Source organism: Salarias fasciatus, chromosome 20 (genome assembly GCF_902148845.1).
Source record: "Salarias fasciatus chromosome 20, fSalaFa1.1, whole genome shotgun sequence".
Lineage (NCBI taxonomy): Eukaryota > Metazoa > Chordata > Actinopteri > Blenniiformes > Blenniidae > Salarias > Salarias fasciatus.
In genome coordinates this window covers 29,774,583-29,800,868 of record NC_043764.1, presented here as the reverse complement: position 1 = coordinate 29,800,868, position 26,286 = coordinate 29,774,583, and the positions used below count along the sequence as shown (strand labels likewise).

At 43.3% G+C, this 26,286-nt stretch overlaps 1 protein-coding gene across 1 annotated transcript in view; it reads right to left on the bottom strand.

Annotated features, from left to right (window-relative positions):
- The window catches only part of atp2b3b (ATPase plasma membrane Ca2+ transporting 3b), a 46,072-nt gene that overhangs the window by 17,805 nt on the left and 1,981 nt on the right, over positions 1 to 26,286 (bottom strand). The window contains 19 exon segments of the mRNA XM_030119649.1: positions 843 to 1,034; positions 1,181 to 1,287; positions 1,368 to 1,455; positions 2,265 to 2,444; positions 2,530 to 2,688; positions 5,678 to 5,753; positions 5,874 to 5,980; positions 7,099 to 7,233; positions 7,419 to 7,528; positions 7,857 to 7,989; positions 8,418 to 8,560; positions 8,802 to 8,873; positions 9,144 to 9,308; positions 10,449 to 10,490; positions 10,813 to 10,869; positions 13,652 to 13,783; positions 15,955 to 16,080; positions 16,319 to 16,576; positions 17,909 to 18,106. Of these exon segments, the coding sequence (XP_029975509.1) occupies positions 843 to 1,034; positions 1,181 to 1,287; positions 1,368 to 1,455; positions 2,265 to 2,444; positions 2,530 to 2,688; positions 5,678 to 5,753; positions 5,874 to 5,980; positions 7,099 to 7,233; positions 7,419 to 7,528; positions 7,857 to 7,989; positions 8,418 to 8,560; positions 8,802 to 8,873; positions 9,144 to 9,308; positions 10,449 to 10,490; positions 10,813 to 10,869; positions 13,652 to 13,783; positions 15,955 to 16,080; positions 16,319 to 16,576; positions 17,909 to 18,106 (2,480 nt within the window).

Below are 26,286 nucleotides of genomic sequence, written 5' to 3'. Positions count from 1 at the left end.
CCATCCATTAATCCATTCATCCATCCATAAATCCATCTACCCACAAATCGATCCATCATCCATCCATCCATCCATCCATCCATCCATCAATCCATCCAGCCACAAATCCAACCATCATCCATCCATTCATTTATCCACCCACCCATCCAAAAATTCATCCATCCATCCATATATCCTTCCATCCATTCATCCATCCATCAATAGATGCATAAATACATCATCCATCCATCCATCCATCCATATATCCTTCCATCCATTCATCCATCCATCAATAGATGCATAAATCCATCTACCCACAAATCTATCCATCCATCCATCCTTCCATCAAACCATCCATAAATTCATCTACCCATAAATCCATCCATCCATCCATTATTCCTTCCATCCATTCATCCATCCATCAATCTATCCATCAATCCATCCATAAATCCAACATCCATCTCCATCCATCCATCCATCCACTCATCGTCTAGTCATCCAACTATCCATCCATCCATCCCTCCATTAATTCCATCCATTCATCCATCCAACACAGGGAGAAAGTCTACATGAATACATCTTATACTTCATATATGCTTGTTTGTCTTATTAACCAGCGGTTCTCTTCTTTGCCAACATGAAACTTTCCACACGTCAGGTTTCCTCTTGTTACATAAACTTGGTGCAAAAATGCACAAAAAGCATTTCACCGTTTGCTTTGTCCAAACAGATCTGAGGTGAGCGATGTTTCCGGAACTGACATCTGTGTGTGTGTGTGTGTGTGTGTGTGTGTGTGTGTGTGTGTGTGTGTGTGTGTGTGTGTGTGTGTGTGTGTGTGTGTGTGTGTGTTCGCAGCTGTCCACCTGAGTGATGCAGGCCCCAGTGAAGGCCACGATGACAGCCACGACATTGACCGTCAGCTGGAACTGGAGGAACTTGGAGATGCTATCGTAGACATTTCGCCCCCACATCACCGCCTTCACGATGCTGCTGAAGTTGTCATCAGTCAGGATGATGTCGGACGCCTCTTTAGCCACGTCCGTCCCCGCGATGCCCTGACCGGCGATAAGAAGGAGTGAGGAGGAGATGGAGAAGGTGACCTGATTCACAACAGACCGGTCCGGAGTGCCGCTGGGATAATCCATCCAGCGGCAGGAGCCTGTCTGAAGGCTTCAACAGCGACTCAAAGACGAACGGTTACCATGGCGAAGCCCACGTCGGCCTTCTTCAGAGCCGGTCCGTCGTTGGTGCCGTCGCCCGTCACAGCCACGACCTGCCTCTGCTCCACAATGCTGCTGTCGATGATGCCTGCACACCGACGGGAAGGACCAGGATTCATGAGCTCCGGAGTGAGCAGAGGCTGGACGGTCTCTGACCTGGACACTCACCTTTGACCAGCGTGTGTTTGTCGGTGGGGGAGGATCGAGCCAGCACGCGCAGTTTGGGCCAGATTTTGTCAATTCGCTCCTGTTCGATCTGCCAGAGGGAACAGGAAGAGGAGCTAAACACCAGACTGGATCAAAGAGCTGCTGTGAAAACTGACCGTTTCTACATTAACCTCTCTCGTGTGTCCACTTAGAAGCCTGAATTAAAATCTTTATTAAAAGCAAGAAACACATCTCATTGTACAGTGGTACGTTCTGATCTAACTTAGAAATAAACAGAAAAATGTCCCAACACCAGAAAACAAGTGTTTAGCTGACTAAATCTCAGAATAAATGTACTGAAGTGCAAACAGAGAGGAGCATGCCTCGCTCCGATAGAGCGGTAAGCCGTCATATATTTGCGCTTCGACTGCTGATCTGCATGTTTCATTTAGCTTTTTCACAGCAGATGCCCTCCCTGAAGCAACCGAGCAGTGTGGGGAATGAAAAGCCTTTATTTTTAACCTGGAGACCACCAACTGACCCCCGAAGAGGTCACGTGATCGAGGACCAGCTGAAGGTAGCTTTTATTCGGCTTCAGAGCCTCAAAATGCCAGTTATCACTGAAAACACGCTCGTTTTATGAACGTTGTTGGTCACACGTAGAATCCTAAGAGCCTCTGGAATAAATATTGAAGAAGCCAGGGAGAGGTGAACTTCAAAAATACATCCTCCCTGCAGCGCTCTGTTGTGTAACACAAATAAAATCCTTCTGCTAATTGGACTGACAAAACTAGATGGAGGCGTGTAATGCCACTATATCTCAGTTTATCTTCATTGCAGGAAGAAAACTTGCAGTGACTTTTTTTAAATGCCATGTGAGCAGGCGATGTGCTTAACCCACTTTGGGCCGAAGCGTACCTCTCCTTTCTCGTTCCTGATTCGTCGGTTGAAGTCTTTGCCCTCTAGACAAATAAAGTCATCTCCGGGGTGGATGATGCCACATTTAGCAGCGATGGCCCGGGCTGTGTTAATGTTATCACCAGTCACCATCCGCACCGTGATGCCTGCGCGCTGACACTTACGGATGGCCTCGGGCACCTGGCAGAGACGAGGGAACCAGCACAGACTTTCAGAGCGTTCTCCGTGTTCTGGGCCGCCGCGGACGCCAGGCCCGCCGTCCTACCTCGGGCCGCACGGGATCCTCGATCCCGACCACAGTGATGCAGGTCAGCTCCGTCACGATCTCAGCCTCGTTCTCCCAGTCCGGCTCGGGGCTGCTGGAAAGGTCGCGGTACGCGATGCAGATGGTCCTCAGGCCCTCGCACGCCATCGGCTCAATCACCTGTCGATCACAGCCGCTTCACTGTTTCTGACTGAATCACACTGGGGACTACATGCATGAGCATCTCATTCATTTTGTTAAAATGTGCACACATTTTCATTTTCATACCAGCCACTTTAGTGAAAATGTTAGGAGAACCATGTTCATAAAGTTTGTATACTGGTAAAAAAAAAGGTTTAACTTTTAAATAGTTCAACAATCGATCACAGATAGTTCAACAATCAGAAAAAGTGGTGTACTGTGCCTTCTTAATTTAAATTCTATTCAGCTGAATATTATTTGTACAAAGTCATTTCAGCAAGTCCACATTTCCATCTAAAGGAGAAAAACCAAAGTGAAATACCGCTGAATCACAAACGAATAATTTGCTGTTAATAAACTGTGGTTTCTGCTTCACATACTAGCAGGTGAAGAAATCAAGCAAAATCTTTACCTAAATACAAGGTCTCTCTAAACATCTCTAGCTCTCACCACAACACTGATTTTTGATGGATTTATCTGATTTTTTGATTGTTGAGGCAGAAGAATTGACAAAACCACCATCACAAGACTGCACTGTTCCCAGTGTAGGACCAGCTTTTTATTTCTTGAACACGGGATTGAGAAAGTGTGGTGGTCTCACATCTGGATATATAATAAATATATAATAAATGAGCTCAATCTGTGTTAATCCAACCTTAATTCAAACTCACTCTTGAATAAAACAGTGAATTTTCTATTGGTATTGTGAAGAGGAGAATCACACAAGGCGAGCGAACCATTTAGACGTCTGGCAAAAGGTGTGGAAGAGTTTCAGCGCTAACATGTCTTTCTTCTCATGTAATGTGTTTTATGTTGAACCAGAGTGACTCTATTCGTTTTATTTTATGTTCTTGAGATTAACATTTTTCTGCACGTCTATTCTGGTAACACAGATTTTGCATAATTTTGAATATTCTTTTACTTTTTAATTTCAGGGAAAGAACAATGAAATGTTTACTTCAGTCCCATTTTGAACAAGAACAGGAGATCCGACCCAATAAACAAGTAAAACCTTCAGAAAATGACAAGATCTTGTCAGAAGAGGACTTGATTCAACATCAGGAAACATTTGTAAAACAATGAAATGTATTAATGTTTCTACGGAAAAACTGGGTTAAAAAGAAGCACATCTCTGCGTTCTGCACACATTTGAAGCTGGTGTTTTCAGAGCCAGACTGGAGCGGGGCTGTTCAGCGATGTAGCTGCGGGGTGAAGACCTCCAGACCTTCTGCAGTCAGCAGAAGAGAGACAATGTGACATAAAGCCGAGGTGGCAGAAAGCTGCCACAACGCAAACCGAACAAGTGAGCTGAAATAAAGTTGTGCAAGAAGCCGGGCTCTTTTTCTCTCGGCACAGTCTGCTCGTCACGAGTCTCATTGAGGTCAGGCAGCCTGCGCCGCCTCCTAAAACTGCAAGGGGAACAATCATTTAGGGGCTTGATGATGAAGCTACACGAGGCTCATCTAACTGAACATTTTCACACAGAACACATGGAGAACGTCATGAGACCGTTCATGCTACAGGTGGTCGCCTTTTGCAGTCATTACAGTTGTATCCAGGTGACATCAAGTCAAATGTTTTTATGCTGGTCTAAACTATCCATTCTCAAGTATTAGAAGGATTTCAGAAATGTAGTGGTTTAAAAAAGTAACTTGCATTTGTCCCAGACTGCTTACTAAAACCTTATTTGCCTACTGCTCCGTTCTGTGGAGTCAAAACCAAAAAAAAAAAAACAACCCACATTAATGAGTAATAATTAAGAAATTGTGGTGTTAATGTGGCTATTGTCTTTAATCACCAACTTGTTACACAGACTGTTTTTTTTTTTTTTTTAGGTAAGAATGTGTGTGAAATGTAGAAGGTACATTCTAATATCATTATGCTAAACTGTATTTCCACTTTCTGTATTGTTAATAATTTAGCATCATTTCAATTCTGTGAATGATCACTTCTTCTGAACATATAAAGTGCCGACTGTGCGTATTTACAAATGTTTGATGAGACCTCTGATCTGAAAAGAACCAGATTTTTACTTTGGGACTTGAATACATCCCAACGTCCTTCACACTACCGCTGTGAGCAACACAATGATCACTGATCAAAAAGATAATCATTAACAACAAACGCAGAACAGTGAATAACCACACCATCCCCAGGAATCAAACCTACTGGAACAAGGTCCCACAATCATCTACGCTCGTTCTTTCCAAGCCGCCGCTACAGCGTAGTGGCTAGGACACTTCCTCTCAGTCTGTCACTGACAACTTGTTCCATTTTGTCTGAGGAGCACAGCGTTTAAATCTCCTTTCCACCATCTCAGAAGATGAGGTTGCTTCCCGCTGAGTGATGTTGGAGTATAAACGAATCGTTGAAAACTAGCTAGTTCACCGGTGGCGAACAGCTAAGCTAACGTCTGACTGAGATGCTGGCAGTGTCTAACAGCGTGCTGCTTTTAGGGAGAGCACCCCTGAAAGCAGCAGGGCGCTCACCCATCACAACAGCTCATTCACTGAAGCAGAGGCTTTCAAAAAGGTAACTTATGCAGCTATGCAGATGATGCTACTGCCTCTGTGAGTCAGGTGCTTTCAAAGTCATCCAGCCACATATTATTGTCCACAGTCCAGTTTTGGCCCGCGGGCCGCCAGTTGCCGACCACAGCTCTAAAGAGACTCTCCTGTATTAATGGAAAAGAATCTGACAAGAGGCTAAAAAGAGTGTTTAAGATAACAAAACAATGGTGGTTCTACAAGTTAGCATACTGATTTTCAGACATCATTCAGATTATTGTGAGCAGTTTTACGAATCAGATCATGGACACAAATCTATAAAACTTTGAATGTGCTAATAAACTCTTAGCTACAAAGCCAGCAAGTTCCCTTCAAAAGTAAGTAAATATGTCAGAACTCCATGCACAACTGGTTCCTTGGGGTCTTCCAGATTTATCAATAAGTTCACTGAAGATCCTCACCTGTTTGACCATCTCATCTCTGTCACGAGGGCGGAAGGTGCGTGGCTCCCCATTGGAGTCTAGAATGTAGCTACACCTGGAGCCAGACAGGACAGATAAAGAGTCTTCAGTGGTCATTTACTGTCAGACCTTTAATCAAGATAGGAGCCAACACAATCCATGAAATGATATTTAAATAGACTTTCTCGTCACTTACTTTTTCAGCATAATCTCAGAGGCTCCTTTGCTGTAGAGGCGGAAGGACCCATCAGGAAGCTTGATCACTGTACTCATGGATTTACGCACTGAGTTGAAGGTATAAACCTGGAAGAGGGTGAGGATGATGCGCCATTACCATTCCGTCAGTTTGTCGTGAAGAGTCCTGAAATGGATTTTTGTGAGGGGCAGGCCAAGTCGGGTCAGTAAAAGTTCGGTTGGGTCAGGTATTGGTTGCTGTTCACTGTTCTATTCCATCCTTTCCCTGTACCAGTGTCCCACAAACTAGACTCTTTCCAAAAGTAACTCAGAACAAAGTGGAGTGGTGACAAAGAAACCGTTGTCATGTTGGCTCATCAATCAAGACCTGTAGCTACAACAAGTGAGCAGACGACAATTAACTATTTTCACAGGTGCAACACAGTTGCTAGGTGAGTTTGACGTTTCATGGTTCAAACCAAGTCAACAACCCTCTGCTGACTGTCACCTGTCAGTTGTAACACTGATTCCCCTGGTGGTCTCTGAGGCGTAGTCAACTTTGAACGTTTGTTGTGTTCCCCAATTGACTGTTGAACCATTTTTTTTTCTTTGTGTCCTGCTGAAAAAGGCCAATATTGTTTCCATTAAAGGGTGCACATGGTCTGCAATGACACTGAGGTAGGACTGAAGATGTCCCAGCAGGAGAAAAAATTGGAGTGTCTTTTCCTCCTTGAGACCCTTTCGATAAATCCTGACCACTGCAGACCGGGAACTCTCCGCACCAGCTGCACTTTAGGAGTTTGCTCTGACCCAGATGTCGAGCCATCCTAATTTGGTCCTTGTCAAATTCAATCAAATTTTTATGCTTGTCAGTTTTCGCACACATCAACGTTGAATACAAAATGTTCTCTTGCTGCCTAATATATCCCACCCACTAACAGTATCACAATAAGAAGATTAAGTGTTATTCACTTAATTGCATTGCTGGGACTTGGACATTCTTGGCAAAAAACAGGAAAAATTCCTCAGCAGCAACCAGAAAGTCAACAAAGAACTTATACATACGACTGCAGGGGTGCAAACATATTCCAGACAATGTCATGATCACAGCAGGTTTAAAGCTCACCGCCTGCTGATAGGTCTGATTTACTGTTATTGTTATAGTCACAAGTCAAACATTCATAGTTTAAGTCATCAACTTAGCCTTTTAGTTTCCCATTGAAGCGTTACATACGGCAGTTTCCTACCTTGTACAGCCTCTCCTCCGGGATCTGCTCTCTGACCGGAGCGTAGTCCTGCTGCAGGTCCAGAACAAATCCCAGCAGGCCACACTCCGTCTTGTTCCCAACCTGCTTAGCCAGGCCCCCCTCCACATCAGGCGGCTGACAGGGGCAGAGTTCGAGGCAGGTTGGAGAAACAGTATGGAGATAAAAGTAGGAGTTTCATATAAGAGGGCAGAGCAGGGGTCAAAGAGAGAGGGTGGAAAGAAAACGATGGCATTAAAACAAAGAACAGATTCTGGGTCAGAGGATGAATTTCTACCAGAGAGAGGCTTCTCTGTACTCACTAAAATCTTGGAGGTGTAGGCACTGTTGATAGCGATGGCGTTGACTAACAGATCCAGTGTCTGGGGGTTGATCTGCCCGGGGTCCGGGATCACGCGGTGGTGCACGTCACCTGGAAACAACGCATCACGTTTAAACAGGACAAATACATATCCTGTACCTCAGGAATGTTTTATTGGTTTTTTTCTTCTATATAATTTGAGCACATACAGCATCCGTAGTACAAAAGTCTGCAACAGAGCACACTCGCTCATTTAAGAAAAGACACAACTGATGCGGAAGAGGCATAGACTATCCCCAAACCCACAGTGCCTCAGTTTCGACACGCTGCCCACCACAGCAGATTATCCTCTTTGGGACGGTCGTAAAATGATCATCACAAAAAAAATAAGGGGAATTTTGGGATGTGACTCTGTTTTCTAAAAGTATTTTTGCCTCACCGATGTAAGTCTGCACGACCGTCATGCGGTTGGTGGTGAGCGTGCCGGTCTTGTCGGAGCAGATGGCCGTGGCGTTGCCCATCGTCTCACAGGCGTCCAGGTGCCGTACAAGGTTGTTATCCTTCATCATTTTCTGCACATGACAGAGTGAAGGGGAGCAGAGGGAGGAGGGCGGGGCGGGGGAGGGGCGGGAGGAGGTCGGAGGAATGATGATGGATGGAAGCAGCGCAGAATAACACAGAAGTGAAGGGAACAGATTGGAGGCAGGGAGACTTCAGGAACTGTTACACTGAAAAACGTGAATATACGAAGCTTGTCTATGTTTCTGTAAGTGGAGAATCAATGAAAAATGTTTGGAGAACCATGGTGAGGTTCTTAAAGCTCTTCATAAGAGTGACATTCATGTCACTCCAGCTGGAGCTGGATGTTTTTGTTGGACTGAAACAGCGAGGGAGGATCAAGATATGTCTTCTCCCTCAGTCGGGGTGAAAACGACACACTTTCACCTCTCATGCCTGAGTGCTCCATCCAGGCCTTCGCTGGAGAGGAATGGCGGTTTACCTTGACAGAGTACGCCAGAGAGATGGTGACCGCCAGAGGAAGACCCTCAGGGACGGCGACCACCAGCACCGTCACGCCAATGATGAAGAACTTCACAAAGTACTGGATGTAGACCGGAGTGCACTCTGTCATCCACGTGCGACCTGCAACACACACACACACACACACACACACACACACACACACACACACACACACACACACACACACACACACACACACACACACACACACACACACACACACATTGATCTATTTGAATAGTGATTGAGACTGACTTAACATTTTTGATGCAAAACACTTGATTAACATAAACATAAACCTTGAAGTACTTAAAAAAAGCATAATTTCAGAGTGCTGAGAGTATTTATAACCCACACGAACCTTCAACGACGAAGGTGTTGATGACGAAGTACAGCACCAGGATGATGACGGTGATGGCGGACATCACCAAACCTGCGAGCAGAACGAGAGTCAGACACGACGACTGGTCTGAACAGCTGGATTTCATTTGATCTGCTGGCTGGACAGAAACCACCTAAAGCCACTTCAGGAAGCCACTAGAGCGGAGCTGAGGATCCACACAGCCCTCCGCCGAGGATGCAGCTTGTTCGCTGTAAATCCTTTCTATCCTCTTTGTCACAAAAAGCTCTTCAATAAAAAGCTTTATCTAAATTCTGATCACTCTGAAAACATGAAACCCACTCTATTCGAAGTTCTGCACACCTGCTTTGCCGATCTGAACGGCAAGTTTGGTGAGCTTCCCCTGCAGCACGCTCTTCTCTTTCTTCGGGACGTTGGTCTTCTTCTTCTCTCGGTCCTCCACCTCGCCTCCCTCCGCACTCTTCAACGGCTGCATCTCCATGGCCACTCCTCCGTCTTTCTTCTTGGCTGAAACACGCAAACAGCACAGAAAGAAAGGAAATACATTCAGCCTTGAACAAACACCGGGACATAAAGTCACTGCAGCTAAAATGTTTTCATTGTATAATGATATTATGAAAATGCACTTATAGAATAGAAAATAAAAACTCATTTTGTTTTTATATGATGTCTGTATTTGCACTGTTGTAAATATTCAATGTATATTTTATTGTCATTTTAAGCACTGTCTTTTTAAAAACTGGAGAAATTAGTTATTTCTGGTGTTACAGTTTCTCCACTTTTCTCCACAATGAGATCCTATGTGTCCCCATAAAGTGACACATAACGTCCAATCAAACCGTCCAAAACTCAGAGTTCCAGTAGACTGCAACATCAGTCTGTGCTAAACTCACTCAAACTGCTTTTTTCTTGTTTTTCCATGAAAAAAGAGGGCTGCGAATTTTAATTTAACACCGATGAAGGAGAAAAGTCTACAGTGGATAAATGTCAAAACGAGTTTCCTCCTCTTTTGTTTCTCTGCTCTGTGACTGCGAATAACCTCGACTAAAAACCATTTCACAGACGTATCAGACTCCAACCAGCCTCGTGTGGCACTGCGATCAGTGCAGAAGATTCCAAACATACACACACACACACACACACACACACACACACACACACACACACACTACACATTTACCTCTGAGGTTGAATGTTGAAATCAAATTCTTTCTCTTTCTTCGTTCATTACCGGGACTGTTTTACAGAATTCACATTTTTCCAAGCTGTTTTTCCATTTCATGTTAATTTATAGTTGTTTGAAATAAATTACTGTTGTAACCCATCGAGCACCACTTCACGTCAAATTTTCAATGCATTTCGATACTTTACAACTTATATAAATTTAAAATCACAATTTCTAGTGTATATATGTGTTTACCGGAGAGAGCACCAGTTAGTGTATCTCACAGTTTATTGATAATATTCAATAGTATTTGTTATTATGTTATGTATCTAAGCCTTCTGTCTGTGAGTTTGTATTATATAATATTTGAAATGAAAAAAAATATATATTTGAAGACTGAACTGACCCAGGTTTCATTGAAGTGTCCAGAAGAAAGACACATCCCCATCAGCCCCAAATACACACTCACACACACTCAGTACCTTTGTTCTGATTGTTCTCCACGGCTCCGTCGGGCTGTTTCCCTGAGAGAGAGAACGGGGGGAGTCAGTCGGACGTGAAGGTGACACAGAGGGAGGGGTTTATGAAAAGGTGGAGCACATTAGCTGCCATCAGCCGGTCTCACGGTGGGACAGCCACACACTTCCAGAAACAACAGAGACCACACAGAAACAATACTGAAGGGAAGAATGAAAAGGTATGCATAGCTTCATACAGCGGGTCAGGAGACTGAGGTCCATCATCATCATCATCATCATCATCACTTTCACGCCACTCGGTACACGGTGGAGGCTACTGACTGGCTGAGGGAAGGATTCGGGGGCAGACAACTGAGTGCTCACATACCATTGGTGACTGTGTTGTGACTGGCCTCTGTGGAGATGGGACACTGAGTACTGTCCTCTGTTGGGTGGGGATGTGTGAGGAGGGGAGGTTGTTTGGGGGGGGTGGGGCAAATAAGGGAGGAACAAAAGAGAGCAAAAAGGGAAACGTAAAAACCTCAGGAAGTTAATGTGTGTGCGTGTGTGTGTGTGTGTGTGTGTGTGTGTGTGTGTGTGTGTGCGTTTCCTTCGTCCCTTCCTTCATCTGGGACGTGAACTGACCAGAGTCCGTTCAGTGACTGCAGCTTCCAACGACTCGTATCAGCAAACGAGGGAAAATGAGATCAATGGACGCTGGAAATCAGTTCGATGTAAACTATTAAACGTGTGTGAAAAATGTGAGGCAGTTCTGCTGAGCCGCGGCTCGGTGGGGCAGCGTGACGTCCTCCGAGCGCAGGCTCAGCAGTTTGATCCCTGCCTCCACGTGTCCCGTGAGTCCTTGGGCGTCGCGCAGCGCCGTCACTCTGACAGGGGCGGGGAAACGCCGTGCACGGCGGCGTTTTCACCACTGCAGGTCCTCCCTCCGCCTTTCAGTCAAAACGCTGCACCGATAGCTTACAGGACGCGGTGGGACTCATCAGATCAGGCTCATTTCGTTTCTTTTCATCAACTTCTAGTAATAATCATACTTCTTCTCACAATGTATAAAAATCGTTGCCAACCGGGAACCATCATGTTTGAAAAGACTGTTTTTACCATATTACTCCATCAGAAAAACTTTGTGAAATGTGAGAAAGAGCAACCACACCAACCCAAAGCCTTGCATTTAGAGAGCAGAGCTGCTGCTAGCGATGCTAACCGCACCACGGCTAACGTGACATGGTTCACTCTGTCATGTGTATTTAATACAAATGAAAAATGTATTATGTCAGATCTCTGTACACAAATTTCACTACAGTCATGCAAATAACGTTTCAAAAAAAAAAAGAAACATGGAAAACTAAATATCCCCCTTTGTTTTTTTTAATGTGGTTGATCAGCAGTACTGCAGCCGGCCACCAGGGGTGATCCACATAGTATGGCCTGCAGAGTGTTTCAGATGAGTGCACAGAGCAAAGAAAAAAAAATACATGAAGTGAAGGCAAAGGACAAAATAGAGAGAAAAGTAAACCCTCAAGCAAAAGTCACATTGCATGAGGAAAAACTAACAAATGCTGGTATTTGTCGACGGCTCATGAATATTGCATTTGCTCCAGTAAATGGTGGTCGAACTGATCCAGGTCACCGAGGAAGCAGTCCGTCCCGGGAGACGACCCACACTTTGAGGACAGAATTTTCAAGCCTGAGAGGAGTGTTTATTTACTGAAAAAAAAAAAAACAAAAAAAACAACCGAATTGCGAATGTGATGCTTATTTTTGCGCTTCAGGATGACACTTTGTTTTTTTGTTTTTTTGTTTTGTTTTCCCAGCAGGAGCATTCACATTCCCATGCAGCATGAAGCGCAGTGGTGCAGGCATGGATGAGTGCGCCGGTAATGACATTATCCTTAAGTGCTTGGGAAAGTACATGCAGCCTCTGTTGTCTGCAGCTCTGCTCTGACTGCAGGGCCCCTCCACAGCAAATTTCAGCACAGACTAATGCCTCATGCCTTGACCAACCAACGCTCTTCCCTCATTCTCCCCGGCTCGCCTCGCTCTCCCAGCTCTTTCAATGATTGATTCAATCTGCAGCCTCTCTCTCTCTCTCTCTCTCTCTCTCTCTCTCTCTCTGTCAGCCGGTGAACAGAGGGGTAAAGGGAAGTGAGAAACTAATGGCAATGATAGAACAGTAAAAGAGGGCACAATCTCAGGGTGAATGAGCGAGAGAATAAGCAAAATAAACAGAGAGAAAGAGAGAGATAGAGAGAGAGAGGGAAGAGAGGATAGAGAGAGGTAAGGAGAGAGACAGAGGGAGAGAGAGAGAGAGAGGGATGAAGAGGATGTGGGCTAAATTATCTATGAGGTTAAACTGGTGTGTTTCCTGTTGAAGCTCTTATCTGACATCAGTTAGGCACCCAACTTCACACACACACACACACACACACACACACACACACACACACCGCAGTGCATGAGTGTGGAGGATTATGAAACAGCTGGACCCCTGAGTGCAGACGTGAAACAGGACCCCCGAAGAGAGGGCGACGCAGAACCAGGACGATGCAGCTGCATCATTTGAAGCATCTCGCCTCGTCGACGCTGTTTGTGTCTGTCTGTGGCTGTTTTGTGTCCGTTTGTGTTTTAAAGATATATTACAAACAATAACGTCGATTTACGTAAAAATAACAGGGCAAAATTTTCCTCTATTGTAATATTTCCTTCATTTCATCATTGTGACTTTTGCAGAAACAAAAAGACACACACGTGACAAAATATACTCATATATAACATATACCTTTACCGGTTTTTTATCTCTGCAGAGACAGAAACTGAAGGAATGCTGTGATTTTCGGTCATATCAGTATCATATTAATAAGAAAAATAGCATAATTAATAGTACATTGTTATCAGTTATTTGTTTTCATCAAATTTTGGTGTCATCTCAGTTTTTACATAATGTAAAAAGTAACTTTTTTTTTTCAATTTCTCCAGATTTTCGCCATTGAAAGAAGTAAAAAAAATAAACTAACTTTGAACAGTGGACAGCGGTGAAAACCGGAGCGTCAGATGGTGGCTGCATGTTTGATATGTACAATAACACTGATGTGTTTGAGATGATTCAAAGACCTGAAGGACCGTGGGTCATTGAATGTACACACACACACACACACACACACACACACACACACACACACACACACACACACACACACACACACACACACCTTTCTTCTCCTTGCCGCCGCCGTCCTCTTCCGGGTCTCCGGCACCCAGCAGGGTGAAGATGATGCCCGTCTGGGAGTTCACCCCCACAGCCGTCACCAGCATCCTGCCAGAGCCCTCCATCACATGGGTACCTACACACACACACACACGCAAAAACAATACAAGTCATCTGGAGCTGTAAAACAAGTTGGACCTCCAACAAAAAAGAAATAATAGTTTATAAGAGAGTAATTCTAGTTTTGTAACATCTATGAATGTTTTAGCTTATATTGAATATATTCATTTTAAGGACTATAATTCAGAAATGTGATATTTGATCACGTAGTTTTAGTTTTAGATGATTTAATAGTGTCAGTTGTAGCTTGTGCATTTTTTAATGTGTTAAGCTATTTAACTACTTGATAATTTATGCTATTTCCACTGTTCTAAAAAAACTTTCTAGGATTCTTTCTGCTCTTTGTTACTACTCTATTATGTGGTATGAAATTCTGTATTCCGTGAAGAGAGAGTGATATAATACAATGACAGACGCTGCGGATCCCTGGGCTGATGTAAAGCATGTTGAGGCTGATCTGAATGAACTCTAAGAATAAAAGCAGTTTCACAGTTTTGCCGCTGGAATGGATTCAGCCATTCTCAAAGCTGCTCATTTCCATGAAAAGGGAACAGAACTATTATTATTTGAGACGCAGAGAGTCAGAAAGTTCAACTGTCAAAGTGGGATTGAGGGGTTTACACTGTAAACATCCTGCAGATGTTACACTTTGATTATCTCCCTGTGCCTCAAAATAACATTAATGTAACATTTCATTACATATATAAGTAAATATTTAAATAAACTGGATCTTTTTCAGCATGTGTTTTTAGAAAACGTATAGAAATCAGGCATTTAGCTACAATCACACACATGCTATATAACCCCCAAAACACAATCTGGATATTGACTGACTCAGATCTTCAGATTTATTGATCTATTCTCAGGTAGAACTTGCTCACCTCCCATAAACCAAAAACCTGATCTTTTATTTGTGCCTCGATTGTAAAGCAGGGTTTAATGAAGATTTAAAGCAGATCTGGCTTTGTGACCCATAAATATTAAAAAATGTAATAGTGTGTTAGTTTTTCCCTGTGGAGCTCGGTCACACACTCATAAATATTAAATAACACAAGCAGGTTGCACGAGGTCTTTCTGGCCTCGTGCACTTTCAGGCTGAAACAGTTTGCAGCAGAATAAACAGGAGGAAATGACATCCTGACACAGACCACAGCTTTTGCTTAGACAAGCATGTGCACGTCTCTAACGGCTGTATATATGAATAATTTTTCAGATTTTGTTTATCAAATCTATCGCTTAAGTTCAGTCCTCATAAAATATGGAAAAAAAAATTGGATTTGAAGATTTTTTTATTGCAGTCTGATGACACGATGCTGATATAGGGATATACAATTTATAAGGAACTAATATTAGATTTTTACTGAGAAACGTGGCACTAAAGAACCATAGCAGTGGAAAAGTGCAAACTGTATTTACAAATAAGAGAGAAAATGATTTTATGGATTAAAAAGAAAAAAAAAACATTGTTTTTTATTAACAGCATGACTCTCTGTAACAGTGAAGAGTTTAAAAAAGAGCTTTTAAAGGAACATTTTGGACCTCAGGGGGCAATACACTCTAAATGTGATGCTACACAAGAACTAAAGATGCAGCCAAGGCCAGATTTTCATGAATCTTTGACAAAATGAAGACTTGTTAAAAATCAGCCCATCAGTGAGTTTTTTTTTTTTTTTTTTAGTTTTTTTCAATACAGCACTGACATTAAGTGCTGAAACCTGCATTTCAAATCTCCAACTTGATTAAACCTTTGATAGTTTTGAACAAAGATGAAAAATAATCATCTGGAAATGGACAGGTTTGTAACTAATTACCTGAAGGTGAAATAAAATCACACCTGAGTTTTTGGGGGCCTTTTTAAAGGCAAATTTTAAAATCTGGTCAATTTGAGTGTTTATTCAGCATTTTGACACGTTCATGCTACGTTCTGTGAACGCCATTAAATAATTATTACATTTTGCATCAATGCTGCTGACACAGGTTTTGTGTGATAGTGTGAAATTTCCATGACTTCTTTGGTTAATGAGGCTTTGATACAGTCAAAACGCTTTTCAATGAATTCCTGTTACTGCACTTTTTTACTGGGTAATCTATCAAAAATTAACAAAACAGAATAAAAGCTGCAATGGGACTGTTGCAATTTATGATGTAAAAATGAACTGAACAGGAATCAAAGTGGTGGGAACAAACCTGACAGCAGCATGGGGTCCTTATCCACAGATTTGCGTACGTGGTCGGACTCTCCTGTGAGCGAGCTCTCATCTATCTTCAGATCGTTGCCTTGGACCAAGATACCATCAGCTGGCAGCAGGTCCCCTGAACACAAACGGGCACTAATTAGTGTTTGATTCACCGAGCTGGTACCTGTTTCTGAGCTCAGCACGTCACTACATCCATTCATGTTGTGCGTACCGCCGAGAACAGCCTCAACAAATCCGTCATCTCAAATGTAACAAACGTACATATCATACAGTCACCGAAAACAATGCAGAAAAAAATTAAGGCCTTCTTCAAATTTGTAATTGAAAATAATAATATTATTCTTCCTCCTTACCGTATTTGACTTGCGCCATGTCCCCCACCACCATGTCCGCCACCGGTATCTGGATCACGTTTCCTTTCCGTACGACGGTGAACTTCTGCTCCTGCTCGATCCGACTCTGCAGGCCTCGGAACTGCTTCTCTTTGGACCAGTCATTGAACGCCGTGACGAGGACGACACAAACGACAGACAGCAAGATGGCGGCGCCCTCGATCCAGCCCGCGTCGGCCTCGCCCTCATCCTCCGCTCCCGCCGACACGTTCCCGCACGCTGCGCATGGGAAGGGACCGTCACACATGAATTCACAGCCAAACTCACAAGGTAGCACACATGAGAAGATCCTGATTCTTCACAGAGCAGCTCCACAATGGGTAATTTAATGTATGAGCAAAGGTATATGTGGAGTTCCTCAAGGCTCCATTCTGGGCCCATCTCTGATTAACATGCTACCACTGGCACAGATTTTGAATAACAAAAAAATGTGTTGTCATCACTATATGCAGATGACACACACATTTACATCAGTCTTCATCCAGAAGGCTACAATTCACTATAAACACTCAACAAAGTGAAGTCTCATCAGCGTCAGCAGGATGGAGAGAAGCTAAGAGACTTGTCTCCGCTGTAACGCTGTCTTTGCTGGTCTTCCTCAGAAATGTGATTAAAAACGCTGCTGCTGTCATCCTCAACCACAGAGTGAGTCTTCTCCAGTTCTCAGGTCTTCACCCTGCTTTCTGTCACACACAAAGTTCAGTTTAAGCCTGAAATCCTGCTGCTCCCCTTCACTAAATCAAGACTTTCTTTTTATCAGAACTTTATTAATTGTCCTTTATTTTATTGCTTTGATGTATTCATATTGAATTGTATTTATTCACCGTTCTATTTTCTCTTGCCTGCTATTCATGTTTGTTCGTGTAACCTTTGAATTGCCTGGTTGCTGAACTGTGCTGAACAGATAAAGTTACCTGGGATAAAGTTAACAGTCTGTCAAATATGGACCGGTTTTTTTTAACTCTGGTCCTCTTAAACTTCACATAAAGACATGATTCGTTGGACAGTTTGTGTTGTGTTGAGTTGGGCACATTGTTGTAGTGTAGAAAACTCTGATTTTTTAAATATTCACACACTTTTATTGACTGCATTAATCCTTAAACTTCGACAATAACGTCTAAAAACTCGCATTCACATTCATGTCAGTAAGAATCGTCATTAAAAGTCACTGTATTTGTAGAATTCCCAATATGCTTCCATATTTATAGGGCTTTCATTGAAATAACACACCCTGAGGTAATATTCAGTCCTTCAGTACTTTAAAGCCAGTGTTGAATTATAATGAAAAGTATCATACTGACCAGAATCCAGCACATCATCATTCATCATTTCAGCCCTAAAAAGTCTCAAAATGTCATGCTTTTGTCTGCATTTCTGTGATTCACTACATGCCTCTGTGTACTACTATTATCAGAGATGTAGCGGCACAAATGAAACCGTATCATGAAAAATATGTGACGCACTAAGCCGTATTTAAAATGTGTTAGACTGACAACAGTAAAGACGACACGGCGCAGCGGCACTGAAGGCGCGACGTCCTTCCTCCCTTACATTCGCTCTCTGATCCAGGAGGCTGGTAAAAGGAGAGGCCCAGAGAGATGATGGCGGCGGCCTCCAGGATGATGAGCGTGACGTCCTGCAGAGCTTCCCACACCAGCTCCAGGAAGGTCTTGGGCTTCTTTGGGGGAATGAAGTTTTGGCCGAATGCTTGGTGCCGACGCTCCAGGTCTGCTGGATCGCCTGTGAGGCCTGAGAGGATGGCGAGAGGACAGAGGTCAGAGGTCAGAGGTCAGCAAGGAAGAACAAACAGAGCGCAGAGCGACAACCCTCGTCAATTTTCCTTTTTTTTTAAAGACATCACCTGTTAAACAGTTAATAATAATTATCAGGATCAAGGTAGTGAGATTTGACATTTGAGCTGTATTCTACTGTGTGTGTGTGTGTGTGTGTGTGTGTGTGTGTGTGTGTCCTGAATCCTGAAAGTGTTTGTTTTAGGAAGATTTTTAATAAAACAGAAAATAAACCACAGACTGTGGCTTTTCCAGCCTCAGCTGCGCAGCAGTGAATCACAAAGTGTTTGAAGGAGACTGAAGAGAAAACAAGAACTGATAAAATCACCGAGTCGGGTTTTAATGGTGAAGAATTGAAAGTCAATTCTTCATAAACGCCGCTGCTTAACAGAGCTGCTGTGGGCTGACTGAATTAAATGAAAGTCAGAAACAGTAATTGAATTTAAAAAGGGTAGTGCTGCTATTATATTATTGAACCATTAATCTTAACATTTATTCCCCTCGACAGCTCTGTAGAGGTTTTACACAATGTTTAAAAAAGGAAATGATCTTAGCAATTAAAAAATGCTGGGATCAACATCACTGTCGCAGTTTCACCAAACTTGTGTTTACTGAAGCAACAACAGTAAACTGACGGGAATAGAAAAATACAGGAAAAGCTTAATAATGTACAGACATTTTCAAATGAGGCATAGTTAAAACTAGATATGGTGTGAATATGTAAGTTCTCAAAACATTGATAAACAAATCTTATTTTGTATATTGCAGTATAACAGCTCACCCACATCTGTACAACAGGTTAAAATGATCAGTTACGTTTCAAGACACTAGTCATTTAATCGTGTAACAATGAGAATTAACTCTTGTTCACATTATTCAGGCTGAGATAGAAAGAAAGTCCTGAAACTCGTTGTGAAAATAACACTGCTTTTAAAAGAGTAGCAAGCAAATTAGATTAAGTTAAATTAAATATTAATTTTTAGTAACTTGCACAACACAGTGCAATCAGTGAGCATCAAACCAGGTGGAAAAGGTCCATCATGATTTATTTATGCTTTATGAGCTTTATAGGTGTGTGTGTGTGTGTGTGTGTGTGTGTGTGTGTGTGTGTGTGTGTGTGTGTGTGTGTGTGTGTGTGTGTGTGTGTGTACATTGTAAGGTTGTTCATCCATGTTTAAAGGAGCGTCCCAGTGGAGGAGAACACTAGCTTTACCTCTGGAAACCTTTCCACTACACCTGCGTCCTCGTCCGGCAGCGTGAGAGAATCTCTGCTGCTCTCAGCTCAGAGACCGGAGGGTGAAAACTCATGATCTGGACCTCAGTGCCAGGCACAATGACTCACAAACACAGATCCATCCTCACCTTCCTCTCTAACCACCTTCAAAATTCATCAGAAATATGTATTCGAACTCAGCCAGTATGTTTTTCATTCTCCTCTAAAAGTGGGAAACCCAGAAAAATGACGTGTTTCACAATCTAATGTTTTCAAAATGTGTGTTTCTCAGTGAGCATTTCACCCTGAAAACTCTGAGGACTCCATTTTTATTTGAGGCTTTACAAAGTCACAAAATTATGGGTCATTCATTTGTCTATGAAATATGCACATATTTATAGCTCAAAAATATATGAAATATTTCTCACTGGGTTTAAACCAACGGTTGATAAACAGTGAAAGTGTTTGTACTGTGAGTGGATGTGGAGTCGCCTCTTCTCGGATTTCATCAGGTGGAATTATACAAAAATGCAAAGGTAGAACATGGACCTATGAGACGTTTCAAAGAGGAGTGTGCCGTTCGCTCATTCTAGGGAAATTCAACAACTCTGAAGCAACCAGTGACAGTTTCAACACGATGCTTTCATCTCTCCTCCTCATGTCTTCAGTTCTTTCTGGTTGGTTTAGAAGACATTTTAGAAAGTTACCAACTACAGTCACAACAATTCTTCAGTTCTGTACTCTCCATAGTGTTTCTGTGCTACGGGGTCTGTCAGAGGGGGCGGCTGTTTTTCTGTGTTCTGCTGTTCAGGTGTGTGTGTGTGTGTGTGTCACTCGGGTTGCTGGTTCAACGCTGACTTCCTTCCATGTGGCCTCGCTAACGTGCTGAGAAAGAAGCGTCTCCATCCTCACCTTCCTCTCCCCTTCAACCTCACCCCTAAGTGATTCAGTTTCCATGGCGACAGATATCAAGTCCGGGACTTCCTGTCTCCGACAGGTTTCTGCCCAGCAACAGGTGATGTCACTGGTCCGGCGCCGCCGCTTCAGCCTCCACAGCCCAACATTTTGTCTGAGCTGTGTTTTTTGATTGGCTGCTGGGGAGGGGGTTGGTTGGCTATGTTCATGTCAGTTCCTGCGTGTGTGTGTGTGTGTGTGTGTGTGTGCGCTTGCTGCAGGGATGGTCCGTCGCCCGCGGTGTGCCCGGGAGTTGCGTGGCAATGTGTCAACAGGGTTCAGAGTGAGGCGAGGCAGCGAGAGAGAGGAAGCAGGTGACCTTATGCTGAGTAATCATAGTGAGCTGTATCCTCTTTTCATTAGTCCCTCCCTCTCTCCCTCCCTCTCTCTCATCCTTCTCTCCCGTCTTCTCCTTCCTCCTTATCCTCTTCCACAGCCCACTCTCTCTCATCAGGTCTCCTCCTCTTTTTTTCTCCCTCTCAATCTCCCCTTGATGTGTCCTTGACAATGCGGCAAGCCGTTCTGGCTTTCCTTCCTCACCCCTCAACCACCCACCCATCCCTCATTCCCACACACACACACACACGCAGACAGGCAGATAGACAGACAGACAGACAGTCGTCTGTCGCTCCGTCTTCCTCATCACTCCCTCTTTTCGCCGCCTCCTCGGACGTCTTGGTCTCATGCTGCAGTGCTGTGGTATCCATGTCTGTTTGTGTGATGATTCTGTATTGGTTTAACCCCTCGCCCCCCCTGACTCTGTGGATCGCATTACAGATGATGTTCAGCATCAGCTGCATCATAATGTGCACGCTGTCTTCGCCCCAGTGTGCGCCGTGCGCCGTGAGCCTGTGCAGCGGCGCACAGACCCATAATTTCCCCTCTGATCTGCTGATTCACATCCAGCCCTCTGATCACTGGCTGCTCATTGTCACCGCACAAAGCCTCAGATCTGAGCATCTCCAGCCGCCGCTCCCGAGCCGTCAGCCGCACAGCTGCGACGCCGTCGCGTTTACACTGTGTGTGTGTGTGTTTGCACTGTGGCAGGATCGTGGCTTTACACTGTTCGACATAACTGATTTGTGAAAGTCAGCAGAGTCCAAAGAAGAACCAACAAGTTTATAGAACGGTGTGTGTGTGCGTGTGTGTGTGTGTGTGTGTGTGTGTGTGTGTGTGTGTGTGTGTGTGTGTGTGTACACGTACTTACTTTGTTGGGACCTGCTGCACTGATTCCTGAGCAGCCCACAGTATCAAATTAGCAACACTCAACACAGACTGACTGTAACTTTACACCCACCAACCCCTCTCACCTTTTATCATCTCTCTTCCTCACACACACACACACACACACACACACACACACACACCCTCCTGTACTCACTGCCCTCTCCCCCTCACCATCTCCATCTTCTCCATCTCGCAGTTCTCAGTCATCTCTCCGGCTGTATGACTTCCCAAAGCCCACTGCTCTCTGCTGTTGTGTTGCTAGGCTACTAACTAGTTGGAGAGGTGGGCGTAGTGTGGTACCACACCCCGTTCAGAGCCCCGCGGCACGGACACACACTGAGAACGCAGCAACACAACTTCTGCCCCCGGGCGGTGTGATCAGATTCACACCACCCATCCATCCATCTATCTATCTATCGATCTATCTTAGAGTTATCACATTAAGTTATTATTAAGTTATCACAGAGGTTACTTCAGGATGAACTGTGAAGGACTAAAGTAAACAAGATAAAAAATAAACAAAAAACATTTTTCTTTCAAGACATGTTCCTTCATTTCAAAATGTGTAAAAATTTAACTGCTAATACTGTTTTCTGGAATCGTTTGACCTTCAAGGTGATTAGCTAACATTTTCCAGTTCAGTGTTTATCGGGTAAGTGGCCACATTTTTTAACTTTCTAACTTCTTCCTGTTTCTGGCAAACAAACACCAATTTATAGGTCCATGAAGACACGAGGAACAAGTGCTGTTTATATAGAATCCTGAGGATTTGTTTGGATTTGTTTCATGTATTCACATAGATATTTCCTCAGCTGGCCTCCCATAACTCTTATTCGTGCACTTCATTGTTTGATATTCTCTGTTTTTAACATCTTCTTCAGTCTGAACTTCTTCTTTTCCTGAAGCGTTTGACCTTGTCACTGATTATATTCAACATAGATTTTATTTTTTTAACCAGTTCCATATTGATTTGCCCTCACAAGTTTATGTTTCAGAACTTCCACCACCAACACGTGATCTGATCTGATCTGATCTGATCTGATCTGATTTGATTCGATTCAATCTGATCTGATCTGGTTTGATTTGATTTGATTTGATTTGATTTGATTTGTTATGATTTGATTTGATTTGATCTGATCTGATGTGATCTGATGTGAGTCTCCCCTGGTGGAGTTCAGAATTCGTCACACATTTCACACCATCCTTATTGGTAATTGAACTGGAGTCAGTTGAAAAATTTGAGAAACCTTCAAAAGATGTGCTGGGTGTATTTAACCAATATTTCTGGGTAATTTTATCAGAACGATCGGTGCCTAAACATGCAATATTCTGACCATATGATGAACAGAGCTTTGGCTCTGTTGGAGTACTGTTCTATCTGAACTAGAATCGTTACATCTTTTAACACCATCATCCTCATGTCCAGATAAAAGGATTGTTCTGTCATATACAGTCCATGGTACACATGTTCAGTCAAACGCATTTCTCCAGTGATAATCAAAAATAACAACTCTTCAATAATCTCTGAGTAAATGATTTCAATGATGATTACTGATCAAGAGATTTACATTTCAGAGCAATTCTTTTGGCCCTTTCCTTTGAACACATTGAAATGAGTCAAGTCGTGTCCAATCAACACCTGACGTAGCATCCTGGCCTCCATGAAAGGAGGATTTCCAGGACAGGAGCCTTCTTTACCTGTATATACCTGCACATACTCTTTAAAAAAACAAAACAGTGAACTGAAACTTGCAGACTGTTTCAGCAATAATTGCAAGTGTTTCACTTTTAAAGCATATTGTCTTTCTTCCTTCTGCCTCCTCTCAAGGGAGATAGAACAAACATTCGGGTTACGCACTGAAACCAGCAAACGGCGGATGCCTGCACAGGTGAGGCGTAGGGGATTTGGGTTAATCCTTGCACATTTTAGCTTCATTCATCTATTTGTTCATTTACTCTATCAGCTTTCAATTCATTCACCCACTTTAATCCCGCCATTCATTCATCAATCAATCCATCCATCCCCCATGTTCTGTGTGTTCACCCCAAGCAGGAGCCTGCTCTCTGCAGCAGGATTAAACGCCACCAGCAGCTCGTCCATCACGCTTTAATGGAAGTGCATTCGTCTGACTGTCATGTGCTAAAATCTAATCTAAAACCAGTGTGAAATGAGTCATTAGTTGTTTTAAGTGTGTTTCCGGTACATCACAACAAACTGTGATGGGTTTTTTTCAGAATGATCAGAGGCTCTTTACATTAGGCAGAGATAATGACCATGATGTATGAGAAACAACATGCGACGCTAACAGTGCAGACATGAACGCAAAATGGCTGAATCTGCTGTACGCCACCGTACCCGTTTATTTATTTAAAAAAAAAAAAAAGAAGACTTGAAAAACACACGGAAAGTTATGGCTGAACGAAAATGTGACCTGATTCTACAGAAGGGCTTTTTCTCAAGGGGGGTGGATGCTGCATGAGCAAATGGAAACAGAAACGTTACCCGAGCAGACGGCAACGTTCTGATCAGCATCGAGGCAGAACTGCTGGAGATACTGTCGTCTGTTTGGCAGGACACTAGTCTGTAAATGATCTGAGCATCAGTCAAATAATAACAAAATCAACAAAAAATCAACAAAAATACAACTGTGAAACAGAATTAACTGGAGATCCATCCTGAAATCCATGCATGCTGTCCTGGTCAGTTAACATTTATATAGAAAGGTAACTTACGTAAAGAAATACACTGTTTCAATCACGCTCAGTGGTTTCCTTCGACATATTCACAACACACAACTGAAGACAAATGATGACAACAGCCGAAGTTAGCGATGACGGGGAAAACAGACGGCAAAGCTGCACAACATCGATATGAGAAGAGACGACTGACTGCAGTAAATCAAGTTTCCACACACATGTGAACACATTGGGCCCATCAGCCGGGACGCTGTGAGGCACAAAGACAGCCCGTCTTTTACTGAAGCGCTCTTATTCATCACAAATCATATCGTCATCGCAATACTGGACAAGACGGCCGCGTGTCCGCCTGATACCGCGCAGCAGCAACAGAGGGTGACGGTTCCTCACGAAGCAGGAGAAGGCTCTTTGATCGGCCAACATTATGAAGGTGGAATGGAAAAACTCAGAAAGACTAATAGAATTTAAATTGACATTGACTAGTAGAGCTGAAAAACCACCGACTGCATCTTTCCTGGCCGTTCGACTCAGCCATGACGGAAAGTGATTACATGTGGTGAGGCATTATTTTATTAGCGCTACAGGCTCAGTGATTAAATAAATATGACTAATGTTTGGACGGTACACTCTGGTGTAGATGTTTCTGCATTTTCAGACTGCTGACATAACGGTTCACATTGATAAACAACGATTTAATCACGGTTTAACCCTTTAAAGGCGGAGCTCCACCAACATGCAGCTTCTAAAACAACAGAGTACAGTCAATCTTTTACAGAAACAAAAGATTCGTCCTTTTTAGAGAACTTTTTATATAGAGCTCAATTCAAATCAGTTCAATTCAATTCAATTCAATTTCATTTTTAATGGTTGAGAAAATAGTCCCAGAATAACCTTCACATTAAAACTAAGTTTTTCTTAGCTGTCATGCAGAGTATGCCATACAAAAATATCTATATTTTCATAAAAACCAGATGATTACCTCTGAAAATGACGACAATCTCAACATAAAGGCAATTTTAATGAGACCCTCTGGTGCAAAATACAGAGAAATGTCCAAATAAACCTCTTCCTGATACATGTTTTTACAAACTCCCCCTGACAGCATGGCTCTGGCTCGTTTCATATCGAGGTATCGTTCATGGCAGCACCGCCACTATCTCAGCTCGGGTCTCAGTGTTGTGTTGTGTCCAGAAATTAGTTTAAAAAGAAAAAAAAAAAATATATATATTTTTTTTTAATTTTTACTATTCCTTGATGGTTTGAAGGGCCGGTTTGCAGCCTCTTATGGGCCAGTTTTGGCCCACATTCCTGATGTTTGACATCCCTGCTATCACGGATTAACGGTGAGTTCGTAACACCATGACACCAAAACGATCCGTGTACAAGCAGTCAAAGTGTATAGACAATACACACTTTAACAAAAAGAATGATATCACCAAGCAGAGACTGTAAAGAGTTCATCCTCTACGCATGTTCTCCTTTGTCCAAGTAAAAACCACATAAACGCAACTAAACCCGATCAGCTGGGTTTAGTTATTTGCCTGAGAAGAAGATGTTGTGTCTTCCTGATTTCAGCCATCAGAGAGAGAGTTAATGTGGATGTTTGTGTTCCTCCTGTCAGACGCCATCGCGCCGTCAGGGAACAGATACCATGTGAGCAGCGCACCTCACATCTCGTCCTCATGACACACAGAGACGCAGCTGTGGACACATTTCCTCAAAAAAAAGCAAAATCAGAGCTGAAGCTGCTTCGCACGCCTCCCTCTCTAAAAGACTGGCCCACGCGACGGCAGAGCCTTCAGCATGACTGCTCGGCTCACGGATGACGTGATGGACCGTTTCCTCTCCGCTGAGTGACAAAAGCTGAAGTGACTTGATGACCCGCTGCAGCCTTTTGCTCCACTCCCTCTGCCTGAACCACGATCGGGACGCCAGGACGTTACCAAGCACATCACAGCGTTACAGCAAGTAAATCTACTAAGAACTGTCACTAGCTCAAAGCTGCAGGACAAGATTAGGAACCAAAAAATCAGAAAAGACTATACTCC